General features: G+C 30.6%; 1 protein-coding gene across 2 annotated transcripts in view; it reads right to left on the reverse strand.

Annotated features, from left to right (window-relative positions):
- Positions 1 to 13,550: 13,550 nt before the first annotated feature.
- The window catches only part of LOC133202292 (SH3 domain-binding protein 2-like), a 43,915-nt gene continuing 36,188 nt past the window's right edge, over positions 13,551 to 21,277 (reverse strand). For both annotated transcript variants that reach the window (XM_061338081.1, XM_061338080.1), the window contains 8 exons: positions 20,432 to 20,493; positions 20,125 to 20,252; positions 18,946 to 19,032; positions 18,775 to 18,824; positions 18,592 to 18,656; positions 15,290 to 15,353; positions 13,993 to 14,046; positions 13,551 to 13,745 (listed from right to left, as the gene is read on the reverse strand). In XM_061338081.1, coding sequence (XP_061194065.1) covers positions 13,611 to 13,745; positions 13,993 to 14,046; positions 15,290 to 15,353; positions 18,592 to 18,656; positions 18,775 to 18,824; positions 18,946 to 19,032; positions 20,125 to 20,252; positions 20,432 to 20,493 — 645 coding nt within the window. In that variant the 3' untranslated portion in view covers positions 13,551 to 13,610. The remainder of the gene's footprint in view (positions 13,746 to 13,992; positions 14,047 to 15,289; positions 15,354 to 18,591; positions 18,657 to 18,774; positions 18,825 to 18,945; positions 19,033 to 20,124; positions 20,253 to 20,431; positions 20,494 to 21,277) is intronic.

Below are 21,277 nucleotides of genomic sequence, written 5' to 3' on the forward strand. Positions count from 1 at the left end.
TACCCTGTTCCAAGATAGCATTAAGTGTAATTAAGTATACACATGCCGTTTATAAGCAGGCTCCAATAGCCTTCTATAATAAAATCATTTCTCATTAAACACGAACTGTGATAAACAATGTAGTGTTGTATGTCTTCAAAAATGTTCAGGTTCTTTTCAAATGGAAAGCAAGCTAATAATTCTAAAACAAAGACTGGCATTTGTTTTTAATGACATCAAAACTTAATATAGTAGTCTGAGTTTTGTTACAGGTTTAATATTATCACAAAGAGTGTTAGATGAATATGTTGATTTTTTCATGAAAGAATATTGTATTTCAATCTGGAAAAAATAAATATATCCACTATATTTTATTTGGATGTAAAGTGTTCTATTTTATTTTAAAAATCCTAATGTGCAATTTGATGATTGTCTGTATTCTTTATAATAAAGGCATGTGCACTTAAAAAAGTATGATTTTATTAAAAAAAAATTATGTTCTTCTAATCTTAAAGCAAGTTCATATAACATTTTTTGATAAAAATGAATATTAAAAAAAACTTTATATTATCAATTTTGAGTATTCTCAAAATCTTTACTATCATTTCTTACAAAAATGAATTTAAAGCATGTATTATTTATTGGCACATTTATTTAAAACGTTATAAAGAGAGTTTTTGATAAATAAATAATTATTTGCGCCAATATTGGTTTTATTTTCTGAAATATTCGACGGTCTTTTGATTGAAAACTCTCAACATATGCTGAAGCATAGTTCATAATTTCAATAAAATTCAAAAGTCAAAAGCTTGAAACTGAAATCTACATAAGAGCAATTGAAAGTAATAAGGAATCGGGAAAAAACAGGAATTTAGTGTATGTAGCTGGGTGTCGTGTTTGTATCAATTGAGATGTTTGTTTCCGTATATCAGCGGCATGCGATCGTTCCCATACCACTTAGGAAATAGTTTTGATTCACAAGTGCCGAAAAACTTTTTTTTTCCAAAACCAATCGGTACCATAAAACGTGCATTTGATTAGGAGTTGACATATGTTCCACTAATAAATATATTAGAAAAAAGTACTTTAGGAAGATAATTTTCATGTAGTTGTTGTTAGAAGCTTGCCGTCAAAGAAGAACAGACAATATACAACTCTTCTGACAAAAAGAAAAACATTTAGTTGGGTAAAAATGTTCCATAAGCACTTGAGAGATCACAGTAGGGTCGAGGTGACGCCTGTGTTTGATTACTATACAGAGAGAAATGTTTCTCTCTTGAGATTTCGACAGCTGACTCCAAATCGTTTACATGGATTCAAAATGACAGAGAATGTTACAAAACGCAAAGCTCAATCATACTTCAGTCCGACCTACGTGGATAGTTTTTAATGATTTGATCGGACGATAATAAAGAAATAATTACTGTTTCTGTATGAAATATAGCGAAAACCTAGTGTGCCCTTCCGGTGAACAAATTAAAAACCTAACGCAATTCTTACAAAATGCACATAGAAAGCCATGTCTCGCTCCACAGTTCCGGCGGAAGTAGGCTACAGATGCGATATGAACCAGTTTCTGGAATCGAGATATTATCTAAGTTGACATCTATATTTTTTCATTTTGAAAGATAAATTTAGCACAAACGAGAGCGCAGTCTCAAACATGCAATAAATTTGATTTGAAATGATTTTTTGAAAGACAATATAAGAATAAGACAAATTATTGATTTGAAACTCTGTTAAGATAATTATTCAATATATATATATATATATATATATATATATATATATATATATATATATATATATATATATATATATATATATATATAGTAAGCATCTGAAATAAATGACTAAATGACAATGTTAGAAAAAAGGAGAAAATGAGTTAGTGTTAGGATCCTATTTTTAGCAATAGAGTAATATAACACCTTTCTAAATCTTCCTATCAATTTTAAACCTGAAGAAGGACAAATGATCTATAACCAGGAATGAGAGTTAAGGCAATGATTTTTTTCTCTAAATATTCAATGGTACACATGTACTTTTATGCTCTTTTGTAGGGTGGCATATTTCTGTCCCCTACATGCAAGATAAATCAACATAAGTATCTCGTGACATATTAACTCTCAAGTTGACATAATTATCATGCCTGTCGACATGAATATTTTGCATAACATAATTATCTCGCAAGTTGACATAAATAAGTTGCATGACAACATAAAAAAATCGCATGTCTATATAATTATATCGCATTTCAACATAAATAAGACGCGTGTCAACATAATTATGTTGCATCTATGATGTCAGATGTGGATTGACTTATTTGTGGTATGAAAATTCAATTAATATATCTTGGTTAAAAAATAAGGTATATACCACTCTCTTAGATCAGTTTAAGCAAACATGGTTTAGTGATGTACAAACTTCCCCTAAAGGTTTGAACTATAGAATTTTTAAAAAATCATTAATCTTTGAAGACTATTTGTTGAATTTGCCTCCTAAACAATCCAAGAAATATTGTTTATTTAGAACTGGGAATACAAAATTACCAATTGAGACTGGTAGATGGTTTAACATCCCTAGCGAAAATAGAATTTGTAAATTATGTAACAGCAACGAAATTGGGGATGAATTTCATTACTTATTTAAATGCACTGATGTGTCTATAAAGAACTCAAGAGTTATGTATTTGTCAAAATATTTTCATTTGAATCCAAATGTTTTGAAATTTGAAATGCTTTTTAATGTAACCAATACTAATCAACTTAGCAAAATTTGTAAATTGTTAGATATTATAATGGAGAGAGTTGGCTCTCTTGGTTGACATACTCTGTTACCCCTTCATCAGGCATTATTAATATAATATAATATTTTCTGTTTATTATACTGTACATATCTTCTCTTCACTGTTTTGTCAGTTATGAGAATAAAGTTCAAGTTCAAGTTCAAGATATTGGCGTTAATAAGTAAATTTACCCGTGTTAAAATCAGATTCTCTAAAAAGATTTTAAACTAGCGTGTCAACATAATTATCTTGCATGTTGACATACTTTTTTTGCACATTGACAAAATTCATCTTGCATGTAGGGGGCTGAAATATGCCCCCATGCTCTTGTGCACCACCTTTCACAATTATGATTTGTTGTACGATTTATTTATAGTTAAGTTGTATTTGCTGGGATATCTAATATATGACTAGCCATTATGTCTCTCATTGAATTTAGTCAGATTTAATCATTGTTTGCTTTTAAATCCCTGCCAATTAATTATTTATATTGTGTTATACATTTTGTCTTTTTACATTATTTATTTGATTAAACACATAAGGCCGTTCCATTTATTTTATGATGTACGGGATCCAGCAAAAAGCTAGCTGCAAATTGCCAGTTTTGATGAGTTTTACTTTGAAAAATTTGGGAATATAAAAACTGCTTGTCTGAGGCCCTTACGCCAAAAGGAACCGTTTGAGGGATCGTTTAGAAAAATTCTACCCGAGAGCCCAGTCAGTAAAAAGCTTGTTATACATTTTACGATTAGAAAATTAGATATAGCTCTTGGCGGATATTCCCAAAGACGAGAATCAACGTATGCAAATTAAGCGTGACGTGAAAAAGTCATAGCTGACCGCCAACTAGTCCAACAACTCTCTAAACGAGCATCTGATTACGGTACATGATTGTGCATTTATTGCTGTTGGCAAATGGTTTTTATGTATTAATAAACATCACAACATTGTTTTTTGCAAGAGACTTGTGTCTTTTAATTTCCAAAATATACAGCACACACGTTTTTAGTTCGGTGGAGATGAATAGTTGAATGGAATTAAAAATAAAAAAGAACCTTTAAAAGCAAAAATGCATGGGTTGAAGCTAATGTTTCAAGGAAACACTCCTTATCATCAAACGATAAAGAAATGGGCGAGTGTTTATTGAAAAGGACAATGTACTTAATATCATTAAAAATAATGACTGCTGGTGTCCGTGTTGTAAAAAGACTTCCGCAAATTGTCGGATATGTTGTCTGTCAGACATATATATATATATATATATATATATATATATATATATATATATATATATATATATATATATATATATATATATTCTTTGAAATGGTCTATATTGAAAACGTTTTGTTTCTGAAATACCACATGGAGTAAGGGCGATCCCATCGTGGAAGTAAAAATGCTTACACCCATTTCCCACCCATTTCCATTATTTCTGACTAATTGTTTTATTTTTGCAAATGAAAAAATACTAATCCTTCATGACCTTGTCAGCAAATACAATTTATCATTGAGTTAAATGCTGACTAACATTTTTCATATTAATTGTTAGGCCATTATTTACACACTGAATTGTCGACGGATTTTTCCGTTAGTTCCCGATCATGACAAGGAGCACACGGCGGGTGTGACCGGTCGGCAGGGGATGCTCACTCCTCCATGGCACCTGATCCCACCTCTGATGTTTTGGAGGTCCGTGTTTGCTCTGCAGCTATTTTGTAATGTTTAATGGACTTTTGAGCTTGAATACTGTTCGTTATCTCCATATATTTCATTCAGTACAACTTTACCCATTTTTTACGAATAGCAATGCACAGGCGGTGGTGTTTGCGCTCATCATTTTAATCATACAGTCAAGATTATTTATGAAATTTTCTTTAAACTTATATTTAAAAAAATATCACAAAGAATTATTTAATTGTAGATTAAATTTACTTCAATCTGCACATCTGCTTTGACAATGATGAATGATAACTCAGATTCTAGATTTTTCTTGGACACATGTAATGAAAAGAAAACTCATTTATGCAATTAATTTAGAACTTGTTGAGATTTTAATCTGATATCTTCTCCTTCAAAGTATACATTAGAATGTATATGAACATTTTGAAAACAAAATTTCTTCAAGAAGAAAATACTTTCTTTATCCTCAAAACACAACTAATTTAAATTATACTGCAGTTCTAAGAGTCTAACATATCTGTATTTTGACATATTTTGGAAAACCTCAGCATCTTGAAGCTTTCATACAGAATTTTTATAATTTGATGTAATAAGAATGTAAACAAATAATAATAAAAATTACCCGACAACAAGGAAAACAAAGCAATCCCATAACCACAAAAAATAAAGAAAGCATGAATAAAATAGTAAATAAAACGAATAAAAAAAAATGGAACAAAAAATGAAATAAAACTAGAAGTACTGTGAGCAGTGAGCTCAGAAAATGATACTGCAGCTCCCATATGAGTATAATGGTACAGCCCAAATATCTGTCCGATCAAAGCATGAAGTAGGAGGTGCAAAACGCCACTATGTAATACAGATTCTGTGAAAGTAGCATTAAATTTTATTCATTTGTATAGGAGGAGTTGGGGATAAGAAATAGGTTCCCCGATGATATAGAAAGAATGGCAGTGTCCATTTTTTATTCGAGATTGGGTCCTAGAAAAAACATTGCTTTTTTTTATTTCATATATATTTTTGAATGTTTCTGTATTCTCTATTTTGAGAATACACGTATATCTATATAACATGCTAGCTACTTTATTTCTTGGATTGGATTTTTTGTGAGCATTGTCTGTCTTAGTAGCTAGTGTCTCTATTAAGTCTTGAATCCTAACCTTTGTATTTCAAAGCATGTTATTTTATTAGTCTGTAATGTTTTATCTTTATACCATAGAATTAAAGAAAAAAAATAAATGCAATATACCCTTTACATCAATATTACTAAGCACGTTAACTCCTTCATATGGCTGAAAGAAATCGATAATTTATTTTTTCAGCTCTTACATGTATATATTCCGGTTGTAATTCAAAAGATTGAAATATATTAGCTTGAAGTATATTTGTTTACATTTTTAATTTATTTCGTTCACTTGTGTAATCTATTTTCCTGAATCTTGAAGGGAATTGAAACATTGAGTTTAATAAAACCTAAACAAAATATCAAAAGTTATTTAAAAATATAAATTCCAGGTCTAACGATAAAGTTTTTTTCAACATGTATGTTCATAGTCATAGCCAGGTATTGTTTCTAATACATTTTTATAGTGAAACCTGGTTTTATTTGCATATTCAGAATTATATACTATTTATTAAAATATTCATTTACACACTGAATTATCGACGGATTTTTCCGTTATTTACCGATCATGACATGGAGCACACGGCGGGTGTGACCGGTCGGCAGGGGATGCCCACTCCTCCATGGCACCTGATCCCACCTCTGTTTTTGCTCTGCTCCCAATTTGTATTGTTTTAATGCACTTTCAGCTTGAATACTGTTCGTTATCTCCATATTTCAATAAGAATATCGTACTTGACGTTTGATATATGAATTATTTAAAAAAAAAAATCAGATCGTTTCATGAAAACAACTCTTTGTCTTCATAAACAAGAAGAATGGAAGACATTGCAATGACATTTCAATAGATTGACTTATGTAGTACGTCTCAATCGTACGCCAAGCTCTAAATGCCTTCAAACCAATGCAGTTAGGGTGTTTTCTCGTGCCAGGGCGTGCCACAACACTGAGCCTTGGCCCTAAGTTTCATCCAAAAGACCCATGGCTCTCACATTGCGATGCTGAGTTTTTTGGCAAGGGAACAGTCATTACCTACTTTGAGTCTCAGGTCAGCCCCCCCCCCCCTTACATCAAAGTCAGGACTTTCCACACACGAACCGAACCCTATCACTGAGTCTCCAATTCAAGCAGAGAAAGAAAATATTTGCCGTATGTATCTAACCTATAGTCTAAATATACTGCACCAAACCGAAAGTTAACCTATACTACTTCGAATGAAATTAAACCGCTTCTTTCTTTCCTTTCTGTTGGTTAAAAAAAGACAAAGATAAGTTGAATGGGAAGATGGTATTTAGCCTGCATTAAAAAAAAACTGAGATTAAATGTAAGACAAAATGAAGAGAAAGGTTGAAACAGTTGATTTCCTTGTTATACTGCAGTGGGTAAGTTAAATTTGTTTTGCAGTCAGACTGGTTATGAGGAAAAGCAAAAAATAGCATCGTAGTTTTTAAATAAATGTTGAAAAAGCATAGGATACATATTTTTGTACGATGGTGTTAAGTTCTAAAAGAAAGATAATTTTACATGCGGATGAGAAAAAGAGAGAGAGAGTATTATAATTTCTAATGAAGGAAGTACTTAAAGCTAAATTCAGATTGATTTGGATATCCTGATCAAATTTTGAAGTGTACACTTAAGATGTTTTGGAGATGTGTCGACAGTTTACACAGTTATGAAGCAGATGATGTGACATCCTTTCACTTTTTGACCTGTTCAATATGAATTCATTGGATGATCAAATACGAAGATGATGACTGGCAAATTACCAATTGATACACACATTAAGAGAGAGAGAGAGAGAGAGAGAGAGAGAGAGAGAGAGAGAGAGAGAGAGAGATGATTTTGAACAAACTCATGTTCCTTGTTATTTATTGCAAAATTTATCAATACTGTCTGTCTATATATATGCATGTAGTCTTTAATAGAAATTCAGTGCACAATTTTAGAATGGCTTAATTTTATATTTTAATGGAATACATTTTTCAACTGAAGTTATTTTATTTTAGGCAGAAAACTTTTTGCGTTTTTTCTGTGTTTATAAAATAATGGCATAAAATTAATTTTGAAGATTAATGTTTATATGACTTTTTGTTGTTGTGCAGGTGGTAAATATATATATTTTTATCATTTGATACACCACTATTTTTAAATAAATATCTGAGAGTAAGTGATTTCAAGTCTGAATTATTTCAAAAGCATTCGGCTATATACAATCAAAATGAAAATGTAATTTTAATTCATGTAATCATTCTTCTTCTTTCAAAGTCGGTTAATACGATAATTTTTCAAAATCATTTTTATTTGTTTTTAGTTTGATTTCAATATTAGCCTGAAAATCTAAATGCAAGGATAAGCTGACGATGTAAATTGTCCAAATGCATGGAAAGGCATTATCGTATAATTACCTTGTCTTATTCTCAATTCTAAAGGAAAGGATATGATAAAATAAAAAGGGAAATGGTTTTAAAATATTACATAGATTTGAGAATAAAACTGTTAATATTGATGTAAAGCCCAACATACCTTTTAAGTCGCATAAGTTTATAAACCATGAAAGAAAACACAGAATCGCTTAAGTGATTTGAAGTATAGAATTTATAGAAGAATTCTGAATGCATTTAAGAGGTCTTTGAATGACGCTAAGTGAAGTCATTGAACTTTCGTTCATGCAAGTTTTTTTCATTGACGAGAAATGAAGTATACTACTAAATCACGACATTAGATATAAGATTCTTCGCTGAAAAAATACTTGAACATGAACAGGTGTACTATCTATAACAAGACAGCCATGGGCCACAACGCTCACCCGAGTCACCATATCCTTTGTCACAAATAAAAAAGATAAATAAAACTAATTATTGTGAGCACAGATGTAAAGTTTAATAATTGAATTTACGATATACAGAAACTTAATGCAGACAGTTTTTGTGAATATTTTAAAATGTATTTTTGTTTCAAATTTTGTTCACCAACCATGATACAGTTCTTGCCTCGGTTGCCACAATGAGACAAATATGTATGCAGCTGTATGTACATGACTTGGGGAATACTCAACTTTTTGAATTATTATAACCCTTTGATCTTTTGAATAAGTTTAAATAGCCCCTTTACATATTGCAATGTTAAATTATGATCCCTTATATTTTATTTAATGATTTTAACAACCTGAATCTACATTACATAAATTTAAACATGAATCAATATAACATATGTTTGCTCGATGTTTTTGAGAAAAAAATTTGCAAAGATTTCTCTATTTATTTAAACCTACATTATTTAAATCTACATGTATACAAAAAATTCGACTCGTATTTGTTGCATTGGCTTTAGCCCCAAGGGTCATGATTTGAATAAATATGAGAACACACTGCATTAGAATGTTTGGATATTAAAATGACCTTTTGTGAATAATTATGCTATTAAAAAACTTTGACTACTTCTGTATCCCAAACCTCACCCAAAGGACCATGATCCAAACGAAAAACCCGAACCTACACTGTACGAATGGTATGAACTATTGTGACCCTGCTGCTCTTGATATGAGGTTTAGGGATTTTTCTTTTTTACTATACATACTACTACCTATAAAAGAGATCACACTTATTTGACGTCCAAACCTAAACCCAGGGTCATAATATAATTTAAACAAATTTAAATGTACACTAAATGAGGATGCTGCATATCAACATGTATATAAATAATTGTGACCTTGTTGTAGAAGAAGACTTTTAATAATATTCCATATGTACATTCCTTTATTAAACTTTGATTTTCTATGGAGGTCGAATCCTATCCTCAGAAGCGATGAATTGAACAAATTAAATCTAACCCACTAAGGAAGCATACATTTAAGTGATGTCTTTTTTGGCCCAGTGGTTCGAGCATGGGAAGATTTTTAATGACAACAAGAAATATTCGTCATTTCTTAATTGCCTCCTCTTTAAAGAGGCCGTGGCTCTTTATTCGAAAAAAAGAGAATCTTTGTAGCTGTGGATGCTTTTTGGCAAGCTTGAAAGAAATTGTCCCAGTTGTTTTGGAGAAAATGAAAATGTGAAAAGTTTACAAATAACACGAGACAGAGAGATCGACATTGAACTCTCTTCGATCAGAAACGCTTGCTTGGAGATTTAGCTCGGGTCAGCTAAAAACTTAATTTCATTTTCAGTTTCAATTTCCGTATTCAAAGGCTTAAGATCCGTAATTACAAAAAAAAAAAAAAAAAAAAAAAAAAAAAAAAAAAAAAAAAAAATTGAAACATCCTCTGTAGACGGAATTCAAACTTTGCACATTTACACAGATTTTTAATGAGAATATTTTTACACAAGTTTAGATTTATAGTATATAGAATATTTAGTAACATTTTTTTTTTCTCTGCGGGGTTTACTATGCACATTTTTTTTTTTTTTAAAAATCTTAAGAATACTCTCTACACAGTTACCTTTACAATATACCAATATTCCAGTTAAACACAAATGTTTTGTTCGTGGAATTCGTCCTTATGTATATGCAAATAAGAAATTTCGCTTATTAGCATAGTATGGTGGCATATTTCTGCCCCCTACATGCAAGATATATTATGTCATCATGCAATAAAAGTATGTCAACTTGCCAGATAATCTTGTCTACATGCAGGAAAATTATGTTATCATGCAAGTTACCAACCTTGTTTGACATTCTAATTTTAATATGGGTAAATAATACAAGATACAACATAATTATGTAGACATGCTACTAATTTAAGTTAACATGCGAGTTAATAATGGTTTTGTTTGTTTGTTGTTTAACGTTTTTCACTCATATGGGGACGCCCCCAGTTGCCGGTGGAGGGTTGCAAATTTAGACCTATACTCGACACTCAGGACCATTGAACAGTCCGGGATCTTTTTCGTGCCAGCACCTACTGCGATATGGGACCTCGGTTTATACGGTTTCATCCAAAGGACCAGTTAATAATGTTCACATGCAAGATATTTATGTCATCATGCGAGATAATTATGTCTACATGCAAGACAATTATATTTACATCGAGTTACAAATCTTTTAAGAGAATCTTTTCGTATATTTCGATAGGACAAAATACATTTTCTTAGCAAGAAATACATTTTTTTCTACTGAACCAAAGTTATGGTAATTCTAATAGTTTACTAAATTTGGATTTCATTGGAAATGAAGTCTCGACACATCTAGCTTCTTATGAGGGATACGATACCACAGTTTATAGATATCAAGTTGGTAATCAATAGGAGTCTTTAAACAGGTCTCAAGCGAGACACAAGTTCAGTAAGGTCCACTTAATTGTTGGTAATCTGAGATTATTTTTAGGAAAGCTTTGTTTACCAACATGCTTAGATAATGTATAACTCGATCAACGTGCAGAATATGTTGCTTTCTTGAGAAAGATCTCTTTACATACATTTTTTATACACTCACTGAATATTTTATCCTTTATTTCTACAGTTGAGCAATCAATAGCACAATCAAGTTCAAAAATTTCTTAGAATGTGTCAAAAGTCTCTTTCATGGCAATTCCTTTAAAGTAAATTGCTCATCGATAATCCAATGCTTTTCACACTTTAACCAACTTGGCATGAATAATTTATACAAACATAAATATATAAAAAATCAAATACTTAAAAAAAAAAAATTACAGAAATGAAATTGCAATCATTGCAATTATAACATTTTATTTATGTACTTTTCTGCAACGTTGCAACCGTTCATCCCCTGTATAAATAAAGAAAACATTTAATTAACCATTTTTTCATCATATTGTCAAACATGAAAAAAAAATCCGACTACATGTATATATGACTAAATATCTACATTATGTACTTAAGTAGCTGTTGGTACCATTATAATATTCGGCGGACCGTCGTACAAATACGCAGTGGATAAAGAGAGGAAACCCTTGTTTGTAACAGAATCACAGACAATAATATAACTTTCTTGACGAGCAACAAAAATATGTGGGCATTTTCAGGAAATACAAAAACTGTTACCCTCTGTAGAATCAGGGGTCCGTTTTACAAAAGAACTTACGATTTTATTTTGCTTATAACTTTTTAATTTACATCATATTAAAAATTGCTTTAATATTTTTGAAAGGAATGTAGTAAGATATTTTTACTCTAGCAATTTTAACGAACAGAATTATTAATTTTGCAAAATTTTACAATAAACTCAAGTTTTTGGTCTTAGTCAAAAGTTCTTTTGTAAAACGGGCCCCTTAACTTTCTGTAAATCCGGCGTACTAAAATAACTAGACTAAAAGCATTTATTTCTAAAATAAAAAAAGATTTAAAAATGATTAAAGCATTTCTAAAACAATTGCTTAAGTCAAAAGCATTTTTGAAGCAATAACACAAATTTCAAGCATTTCTAAAATAATAACATAGATTTAAAACATTTCTAAAACAAAAATATTCGTTTGAATAATACATACTCAATAGATATCGTTTTATAGTCTTTGCTTAATTTCACTTGAAGCAAAGGGACTTTTTAAAGTATAATTTAATGGAATTTATTATCAAAAGATATTAATGACAGTTAACGTTCAGTTCAACACACAGTCTATATATTACAACGTATTCAAATTTTCTGTAAAACTGTATCATTAATTCCACATATCATGTTCACAGATATAGCAGTACTACATACTGTCAGAATCGCAGATGAGATGAAGGATTTGCAAGGAAAATTCAAACAATCAAAAGATGAAAGAATATATGGAGAGCAGAAAACATTACGCAAGACAAGCCAACGCAAAAAATGAAGAAGAAGGAAAAAACAAAACAAAACATAATTTTCTTAACTAGTAACCAATAAGAATGTCTTAAGTCAATAATAATCGCTTTATAAATATATTGTATAAACATATGTAATAATCAGTAATTAGTTCACAAATACATGTACATGTATATTCAAGTAACATTGTCACATTTATAGCAACGTACTAATTTTTGTTCTTTATTATTAACACATGCTATTGCTATGTATTAAATCATCCATATGTTGTAAGTCTCTATATACTATTGTAATATGGTGAAGATTCAAATAAATGGTTGATTGTAAAAAATGAACAAAAAAATGCATGTCTTCGGGAAAGATTTTAAAAAAGCTATCATGTAAGGCCATCTTTAAAAAGAAAACGATTGCTTGTCCTCTCTTGACCGAGTGATAAAAAAAACTGTCGAAATCAAAATGTTTCTAACCTGCAGGAAATTCTTTCACCCCGAATTTTTTCCACCCATTACATAGCTATTTCAACTTCAGTGTTTTTGAATTAAAAAAAATCACCGACCTCCTTACCCCAATTTCTTTGAGTCGGGAGAGAGCGATCAATCCTTTTAAAAGATAGTCTAAATGTTATAGTATTACATTGAATGTATGTGGAAATGAAATCGCCATGCAAAAGAAAAATTCCATCTATTCTGCTTACAGACATACTATTTTCATAGATTCTTGTCTATACACTGACGATTTCATTTAATGTTTTAATTATAATTATCAAGATTTTCACAACCATATTGTAATTGAGATCAGTGTCATACTTTTTGTCACAAGCAGTAAATTTAAAGTAACTTAAGTGTACAAATAAACAGACTAAAAACAAAAACAAAACTTATAAATTAAAAAATTGTAATAAAACATGTCGTACAAAGCCATGCTTTTCACAATACGAACAAGTAGATTTGAAATAAGAATAGTAAATATAAAATCAATTAGTAACCTCACACAAAATCAACATGATATAGATTTAGAATGTGTATATCATAGAATTTCTTATAAAGAAGCATTATGCATAAGTATTCATGGTTTTCAAACAAGTAACATATTGAGGCAATTGTCATGTGTAAAGAATACACAATAAAATGAAATTGATTTCCTTCTCTGAACAGTTTCTAGCTAAGATATTGCCTTTCTGATATATTTTTTATTTATCAATAAAAATATGCATAATGACTACTTTAAGTACTCATAACACAGATTTTTATTGATGAATAGAAAATATGTCAGAAATTCAATATCGACAAAGCATTAATCTTCGCCGCTGACACTAAATCCCCGTGACAGAGTCGTTGTTCGATTTGGGAGAGTCACTCGTTTGTAGTTATCAATAAGGTTTTCTACTGTTTGAAAATACGTTCTATGATCGATAGTAAGCCCGTCATTCTGAAGAAGAAACAAAAATACGAACATTAATGATGTTCGTAAGGTAGTCTTTCAATATTTAAGGGATTTGTGGAAATGTGATTAAGTATGAATAAAGAGCCTGTAAATCGATTGTAAATGAATATCAAATAATAAATTTCCAGAATCCACAAAGGAAACATCTACAATAGCAAGAAAAATTGAAAATAGGAAAATAGTGTCTGTATCTAGAGAATATCTTTTTATTATTCAAAAAATAGTAACCAACCTTTGAATAAATTTTGTACTCTTTCATTCCTTCGTCTGTTTTGACAGATAACACCTATGTAAGCAACAATATCTCTTTTAACAAGAAATGACATTTGATTGTTAATAACATAATTCATATAATACGCGATCCGCCCCATCTTTTCAATTGTATGGGGGTTGAACATGTAACCTTTGTTGTATTAAATGTAAGAATATTGAGTCTACCTTAGAGAAACACTTTTATTATGTACATCACATTTATTTTTATAATTATTGCATAATTGTCTGAGAACTGTGTTTAGTATGTTTTGCTTTGTCTTATTTGTGTTTACAAGTGTTTACATATATATGACTTGTTTGATTATTCTGTCATTTTTTTAACTATATAAATGACCTCTTCTTTTCCTCAACTGAATGCTATGTCTTGTCATTAATAAGGAGGTTATGTTCAATCAGGTACCCATAACAAATATTTTGACACAAATAATTATAACACACGAAGTTACACACAACTGTTTCCTATGTTATGTATAGGTAGTGATGTACCGATTAATCGATTAAATCGATTATCTAATCGAAATGGCCCCCGATTATAGATAATCGATGATAATTTTGTTAATCGATTAATGAAAATATTGGATAAAAGCAAATTATTCCTATGATTTTTTATTCATTCTTCTTTGAATTTAACTAAATCCTAAATAATAATATAGTAAAAGTGTATTTTAAAAATCATAATCTTCTTCATTGAAAAATGAATTAATTTAATACTTGAGATCAATCGATTATTCATCGAGTATAGTGCATCCGATTATCCGATTTCCCATCACTAAACACATCGCGAACTTTCGATACATTGTAAAATTCTGACAGAACATTTCATGTACAATGTAGAGTAAGCTGCATTGTACATGTATGTGATATTAGTAATTACTAATATCTTCTACAAAATTGCAAGAAAAAGTTTACACTGTTGGATGGAACAATCTGTTTTTGAACTGTATATTTTATACAAGACAAGAACAAACATTTTTCACAGCAACTGAACTCATTTAAGTAAGGTAAGAAAGATAACTCTTTTTAGGGAAATCGACTATCTATGGTACTTCCAAATTCGTTCATTAGCCACTATTCGTCATTTAAATCAAGCGCAATTTGAAGCCCCCAAAAATAATACTAGTATTCATTTTAGCGATTACTTTTCTCTTTCATATCTGCCTAAGCTTATACTCCATATAATATATTAAATATGAATGTAGTGTAATATGTATAGAGTTCAGAAAGGTGTTACATGTAATAAGGAATTTTCCACTTACTTGTTGATCACCTGCTCTGGATTTCCGCACTAAGAATGTTCCACTGCCTCGATTGGATAAAATTCTGCTCAAATTATGTTTAATGTTTATGTTTATGTAAAATGTTCCTTCTTTACATTCCCATGGCAAAGTGGAAGGCAGTTATTTAGCAGTTTCTTAGCCTTAGCAGTTCTTGAGCAGTTACTTAACCTTCCCTAGACTGCTAATGGATAAACAAATTGCTTTCAAACCTTTTGTAATCTATTAGCAGTTTTCTTAGCCTTACCAGTTCGCTTGCAGTTTACAGGCAGTTTCTTTGCAGTTCATAGGCAGATTCTTAGCAGTTCATAGGAAGTTATTTAGGCAGTTTTTGCTAACTGCTAGTGGACTTCCAGTAAACTATTATATATTGCTTATCTATTTCCCTTTCACAACATAAATATTGATTAGTCAGGAGGACATTTCCTATTATCCAGCCTGAAATAATATGCAATTATAATAGATCTACCTATATCAGAAATGCTTGTTACATTTTAATTTATTGTATTTTGTACAGTTGTATACCACAGTCAAACAATTAGAGATTGCTAAGATGAATGTTTAAAAAGTATCATACACTGTTTTATGTGTCTGTTATTATAATCAGTGTAACTAATAATTAACATATGTATCTTATTTACATACACATGTACAGCCATGCAATTATACTCACTGATTAGCATGACTAGTAAGAAATCTTATATGATCCCAGGACATATAAGATTCAACACTAAGGGAAAAGTCAAAAGTATACAGCAAATATTCACTTCATCCAAATACACATAAGTGAAATTAAAAAAATAATAATAAAAGAGATAATAAAAATATGGATCACAATTAAATCATCAAAGAATTTTAGCAACAGCTGTATTTTCAGTTTTGTGCATTATAATTGACAATACACATTTCTGTAGATTTGTCTTATTAGGCTATGGCACTGTTATTCACAGTACTAATTAAGGTGCACATCTTAACATCTGTATGGTTTCAATTTTGAACGATTTTAGTTGTCAGGTTTTTCGATCCTTGTACCACAAATGAATAATATTTCAATCAGCACTGTTTGGGTAATTATAATTGCTAGGGTTAATAGATCATCCATTGATCCAAGTTGTATTGTAATTTATATCTCTCTATTCAAGACATAAATTAATAAATATATTGTACTTACCGATATGTTAAATGTCTACATCATTATTTCAATAAATCTAAAGCTTTGTGGCTAGCAGGCTCCCTCTTCAGGATGCTTTATAGCCTCTTTCCAACAATACAACATGGCAGCCAAAAATTGAATTTTGGCGGTCTGTTGTTGGGTTCCTGTTGTTTATATTTGTTGATCATTGAGCCCAACGTTATAATTTTTCTTGAACCCAATCAAATTGTACAAGGAAACTGCTTATAAATTGCTTACAAAACTGCTTAGGAAAAGTGTCTTCTCAAGCACAGGCGACCAAGATATAACTGCTAGGGAAACTGAATACTGCTTAAAAACTGCTAACTAAAGGAAAATTGTTTACTCCAAAGGCACTAGCAGTCACAAAAGAACAGAAAAAGCCAAACTGCCTGAAACTGTTTGAAAACTACTTAAAATTTGCAAAACTGCTGAAGAACTGCCTAATAACTGCCTATATCAGGGCTCTACTTGGCGACCAATTTAGTCGCCATGGCGCCTAAAAATTTTGATTGGCGCCTAAATTTTTTCTATAAGTCACCAAATTGGCGAGCATATTAAATTGACTCGGTGATCATCAAATTCCTGAACTATAAATATTTTCACAATTTTTTTCTAAAGAGGAGAAAAAAGGTTTAAAAGTTAGCAATGGTTATGTGTCTGGCGACTAAGGGCGAATTTGTTGCGCCTAAACTAGTTCAGGTTTTGGTTTAAGGTTTAAAACTAGTTTTCAAACTGGTTATAAGTTTCGATCCGGTTTACCTCGGTAAAACAAATGAACAGTTTATACAAGATGGCGTCTAAAAGATCCATGCATGATTAATTTCACAGGGACTTGAGACAATCTTAGCAAAATTGGGTATATAGTATAATATTATTATATATTAATACTATTATACTATATACCCGATTTTGCTAAGATTGTCTCAAGTCCCTGTGATTAATTATATTAATATTAATCATGTTAATTGGAAATTTAACGCGGAAATAATGCTGTTGATGAAAAAAAGAGATAGAATTGCAATAATTTTATGACGTTTTTCATGTGCATTTACAATGTAGGAACTTTAAGATGAAGAGCTAGAACAACATATTAACCAAATTACACATGCAAATAAATTTAAAATCTTTTTCTTAATAAAAGAATCCAAGAAATTGTATTTTTTTTGTTCCTTGTTTATCTTACTTAAAAATGTAGTATTTACATTTATAATGCCTCAAAGATTCATCAAATGATCAATTTCTACATTTTTAACACATGGAAAGATAAAAACTTGGGTATTTATAATTATACTCTTTAGATTTCCAACATTAAAACTGTTTTTATAGTATGTTCTACAATTTACCATACATGTTAAAGTTTGTTCAAATGAATCAGAACTAATTTTTGAAAATTATCATTCAACAAACACCATTACAATATGCAGCATATATCTATTCTCTGAAGCTTTATATAAAACATCAGAATGTGTCATTAAAGTCAAAAAGATTTGTTTGTCCTCGAAAAAACAATCATCTATAACTTTTTTCTTTATTAAAATAGTCACCATCTTTCATCACCGCCATACTGGAATACTTCCCGCTCTTTCGTAAACCGAATAAACCACCATCGGAGGTGGTTTGGTTGGTTTAACGAACTGGTTTCAGTTACAGCAAAAACAAATGGAAAACCGGTTCTGGGTTTAAACTAGTTTAAAACCAGTTTGTGGAACAAATGAACAGTTTACAAAACTAGTTCAAAACTAAAACCAGTTTTTGAGAAACAAATTCGCCCTAAAACTTTGCATTGGCGACTAAATTTTTTTTAATAGGAGCCAACTGGCGCCTAACTTTTAAAGGTCACATAGAGGCCTGTATATAGGCAGTTCACTTTTCCAAGGGTTCATTCATAATTTTATTTAATTTACTAGTATTTGAGAAATACAGTATAATTAAGATATTTTTTAATCATTGTATTTGCTTTAGTGTATAATTTTATCATGTTGTAAATTTTGAATTTACCTCAACTCAGTAAATTCAAAATTTACAACATGATAATTTCAAAGAAGTAACTGCGGATAGACATTATCTAATACATGAATAAATTACTAGTAATAATTATAATATCACATACTCTATAGCCTTTTCCCTGTCGGAATCATTAAAAACATATTCATCTTCAGAGCTCTTTGTTGGTTTCTGAAATTATGTAAATGTATTTTAAAGATAGGGAGACAAAAATAATAAGCTTACACAGATTATGTGATTTTAAGCGTTGCAAGAATATTCAAAATACAATGTAATAGGCCTATCTTACCAATTTCTTTGGCTTATTTGGCCTTTTCACAACTTCCTCTGGCGGGATTGCTTAATTAAAAAAAATCATTTAGATTAAAATAAAGTATGGTGTTGATGCGTATTTGGTTTATTGATTATTATTTGAATGATTATTTATTAATTTTTATTCACTAGACCAGAAAAAAATCACCTGGTAAAGGTTTTCCCCGGATCTTCTTCATTTCGTCCTCGGCAATCTTATCGTAATCAGAATCCGAGTCCGTGTCGTCATCATTTTCTGCAGGCAGGAGAAGGAGGGAAAATTTAAACATACACAAATGGTTGTATATATATTAGGGATGTCAACGAATAGTCGACTATTCGACTATCAGTCGAATGGACCGACGATCGTATAATGAAACGACATTCGAATATTATTATAATTTGATAAATGCAATAAAAGAGTGATAACGAGATGGAATTCTCATCACAAAATTGAGAAACCGTCTTTTCTCAGAGACAGTCGATAAGATAATTTTCCTCAACAAAAAACGGTTGATTTTCCACGCATGTATGGAAGGTACAGTAATTATAAGTGCTTCAATTCACTACTGTGAGAATTATTTGTCAGTAACTGCCTGTGTTGTTTTTGTAATAAATTACCCACCAATATACTGGGCTTTGTTTGTAAAATTATTAATTGGACTTGATCTTATACCATGTGCCAATTATCTTTTGTTATTTTAAGATTGCTCAAATGCAAAGAACAAACAATAGTTGTGTCATGTTTTGACACTTCGATAATTATTAAAATAATTCGCTTACATTTTAAACTGTTTTAGGACATTTTGATAGCCAAAGCAATCTATAATTGAATAAAGAATATTTAACTATTTTGAACAATTTCACAGGCACCTGACGAGTGGATAGTGTGAGATTACCCCCCCCCCCCCCCTTCCCAAATTTATTTCATAATAAGCCTATAAAAATATCGGCTGGCAAATTTTTAATGCATACTTAAAAAAAAAGCTGACTGCATGTACAAACTGATTTATAATTCAGTTGACGGGGAAATCACACAGTTTGGAAAATTAGGTTTCTTAATTTATTTCATTTAGTCATGCTATTCACACGTTCCGTTGCGTTAATTTTGATGTTACTTTTTAAATAGATTTAAGTAAAAGGGGTTTTGAGTTAAAAGTACGCTATGTACCAGTTTTTACTTTCAGAAAATATTCCGAATATTCGATTATCGTTCGAATAATGCAATCGAATAATCGACTAAGGAAGATAAATATTTTGACATTCCTAATATATATGTATTTATTCTTAAATGTTCAGACGTAAAAATTATTCACATTGATTTTCAAAAGCACAACAGTATTCTTACCTTTGGGTGTGCTAGGAGGTTTTCTCTTTGGGACATTAGGTCTCGTGGGAGATTTTCCTTGGATTATCTTTTCAATGACTGGTCTTTCCAAGTAAACATATTCATCGGATTCAGTTCCTGATATTTCTCTAAAATTCAAACAAAAATATTATATAATAATACATGTATGTATTACTGATTTCTGACGTAATGTAGCTCCCTTTCAACTTGAGAGTATAACATTATTGTGGAGCTTTGTTTCTTATTTTCCCATTGAATACTTTTAATAGCCATTGTTTGTAAAACAAGGAATGTAATTTCGCCTTACTTGCCATCGTCCGTCACAGAATTAGCCAAAAGCATTTCTTCTCGGATGTGCTGCATCCACTCCTGTTTAAAAAATATACAATACTATGATTGATTTATTGTATCCCAAAAATATATTCCCCATACCGATTTATGTTCACTTACCATATTATATAGAACATACGAGTTTGGATTAAAGAAAAATGTGCATAATGTTCTTGTAGATCAATTTAAGCAATTCTGGTATAGTAACTTGTAATTCGCCAAATGTCTTAATAATAAATTGTTTAAAAATCATTAACTTTTGAGAAATACTTGTTGAATTTACCCTCTAAATTTTTATGAAATATTGTGTTTTAGAACTGGAAATGCTAAATTTCCAAAAGATACAAGAAAATGGTATAGTATTGCAGGAGAAAAACAGAATTTCTCACTTGTGTTCAAAAAATATGGAGAAAACGAACAGTAATCAGGCTAAAAAGTCCATTGAAACATCAGAGGTGGGATCAGGTGCCATGGAGGAGTTAGCATCCCCTGTCGACCGGTCACACCAGCCGAGTGTTCATTGTCATGATCGGCAAACGAAAAAATCCATAGAAAATTCAGTGTTTAAATAATTATAAGTAGTATGATAAACGTTAGTCTGCATTCGACTTAGAAATGAAAGATTGTGTATTTGTTGACACGGTCATTGTATCGACCATAGAACTTGTGAAATGATGACTTTAAACGAGACTGTTGACATGCTTGTTTCATGAACTTGTTTGGTAATAGCTTGCCTCGTTCAAGAAATTATTCGTATGTGGAGCATGTTCTTGCGTATCGAATCAACTGGGAGATATAAATACCATATGCAGCCTGCAGGTGA

Source organism: Saccostrea echinata, unplaced genomic scaffold, assembly GCF_033153115.1.
Source record: "Saccostrea echinata isolate AGI-Se365-2 ecotype Australia unplaced genomic scaffold, CSIRO_AGI_Sech_v1 ptg000047l, whole genome shotgun sequence".
In the NCBI taxonomy this organism is placed as follows: domain Eukaryota; kingdom Metazoa; phylum Mollusca; class Bivalvia; order Ostreida; family Ostreidae; genus Saccostrea; species Saccostrea echinata.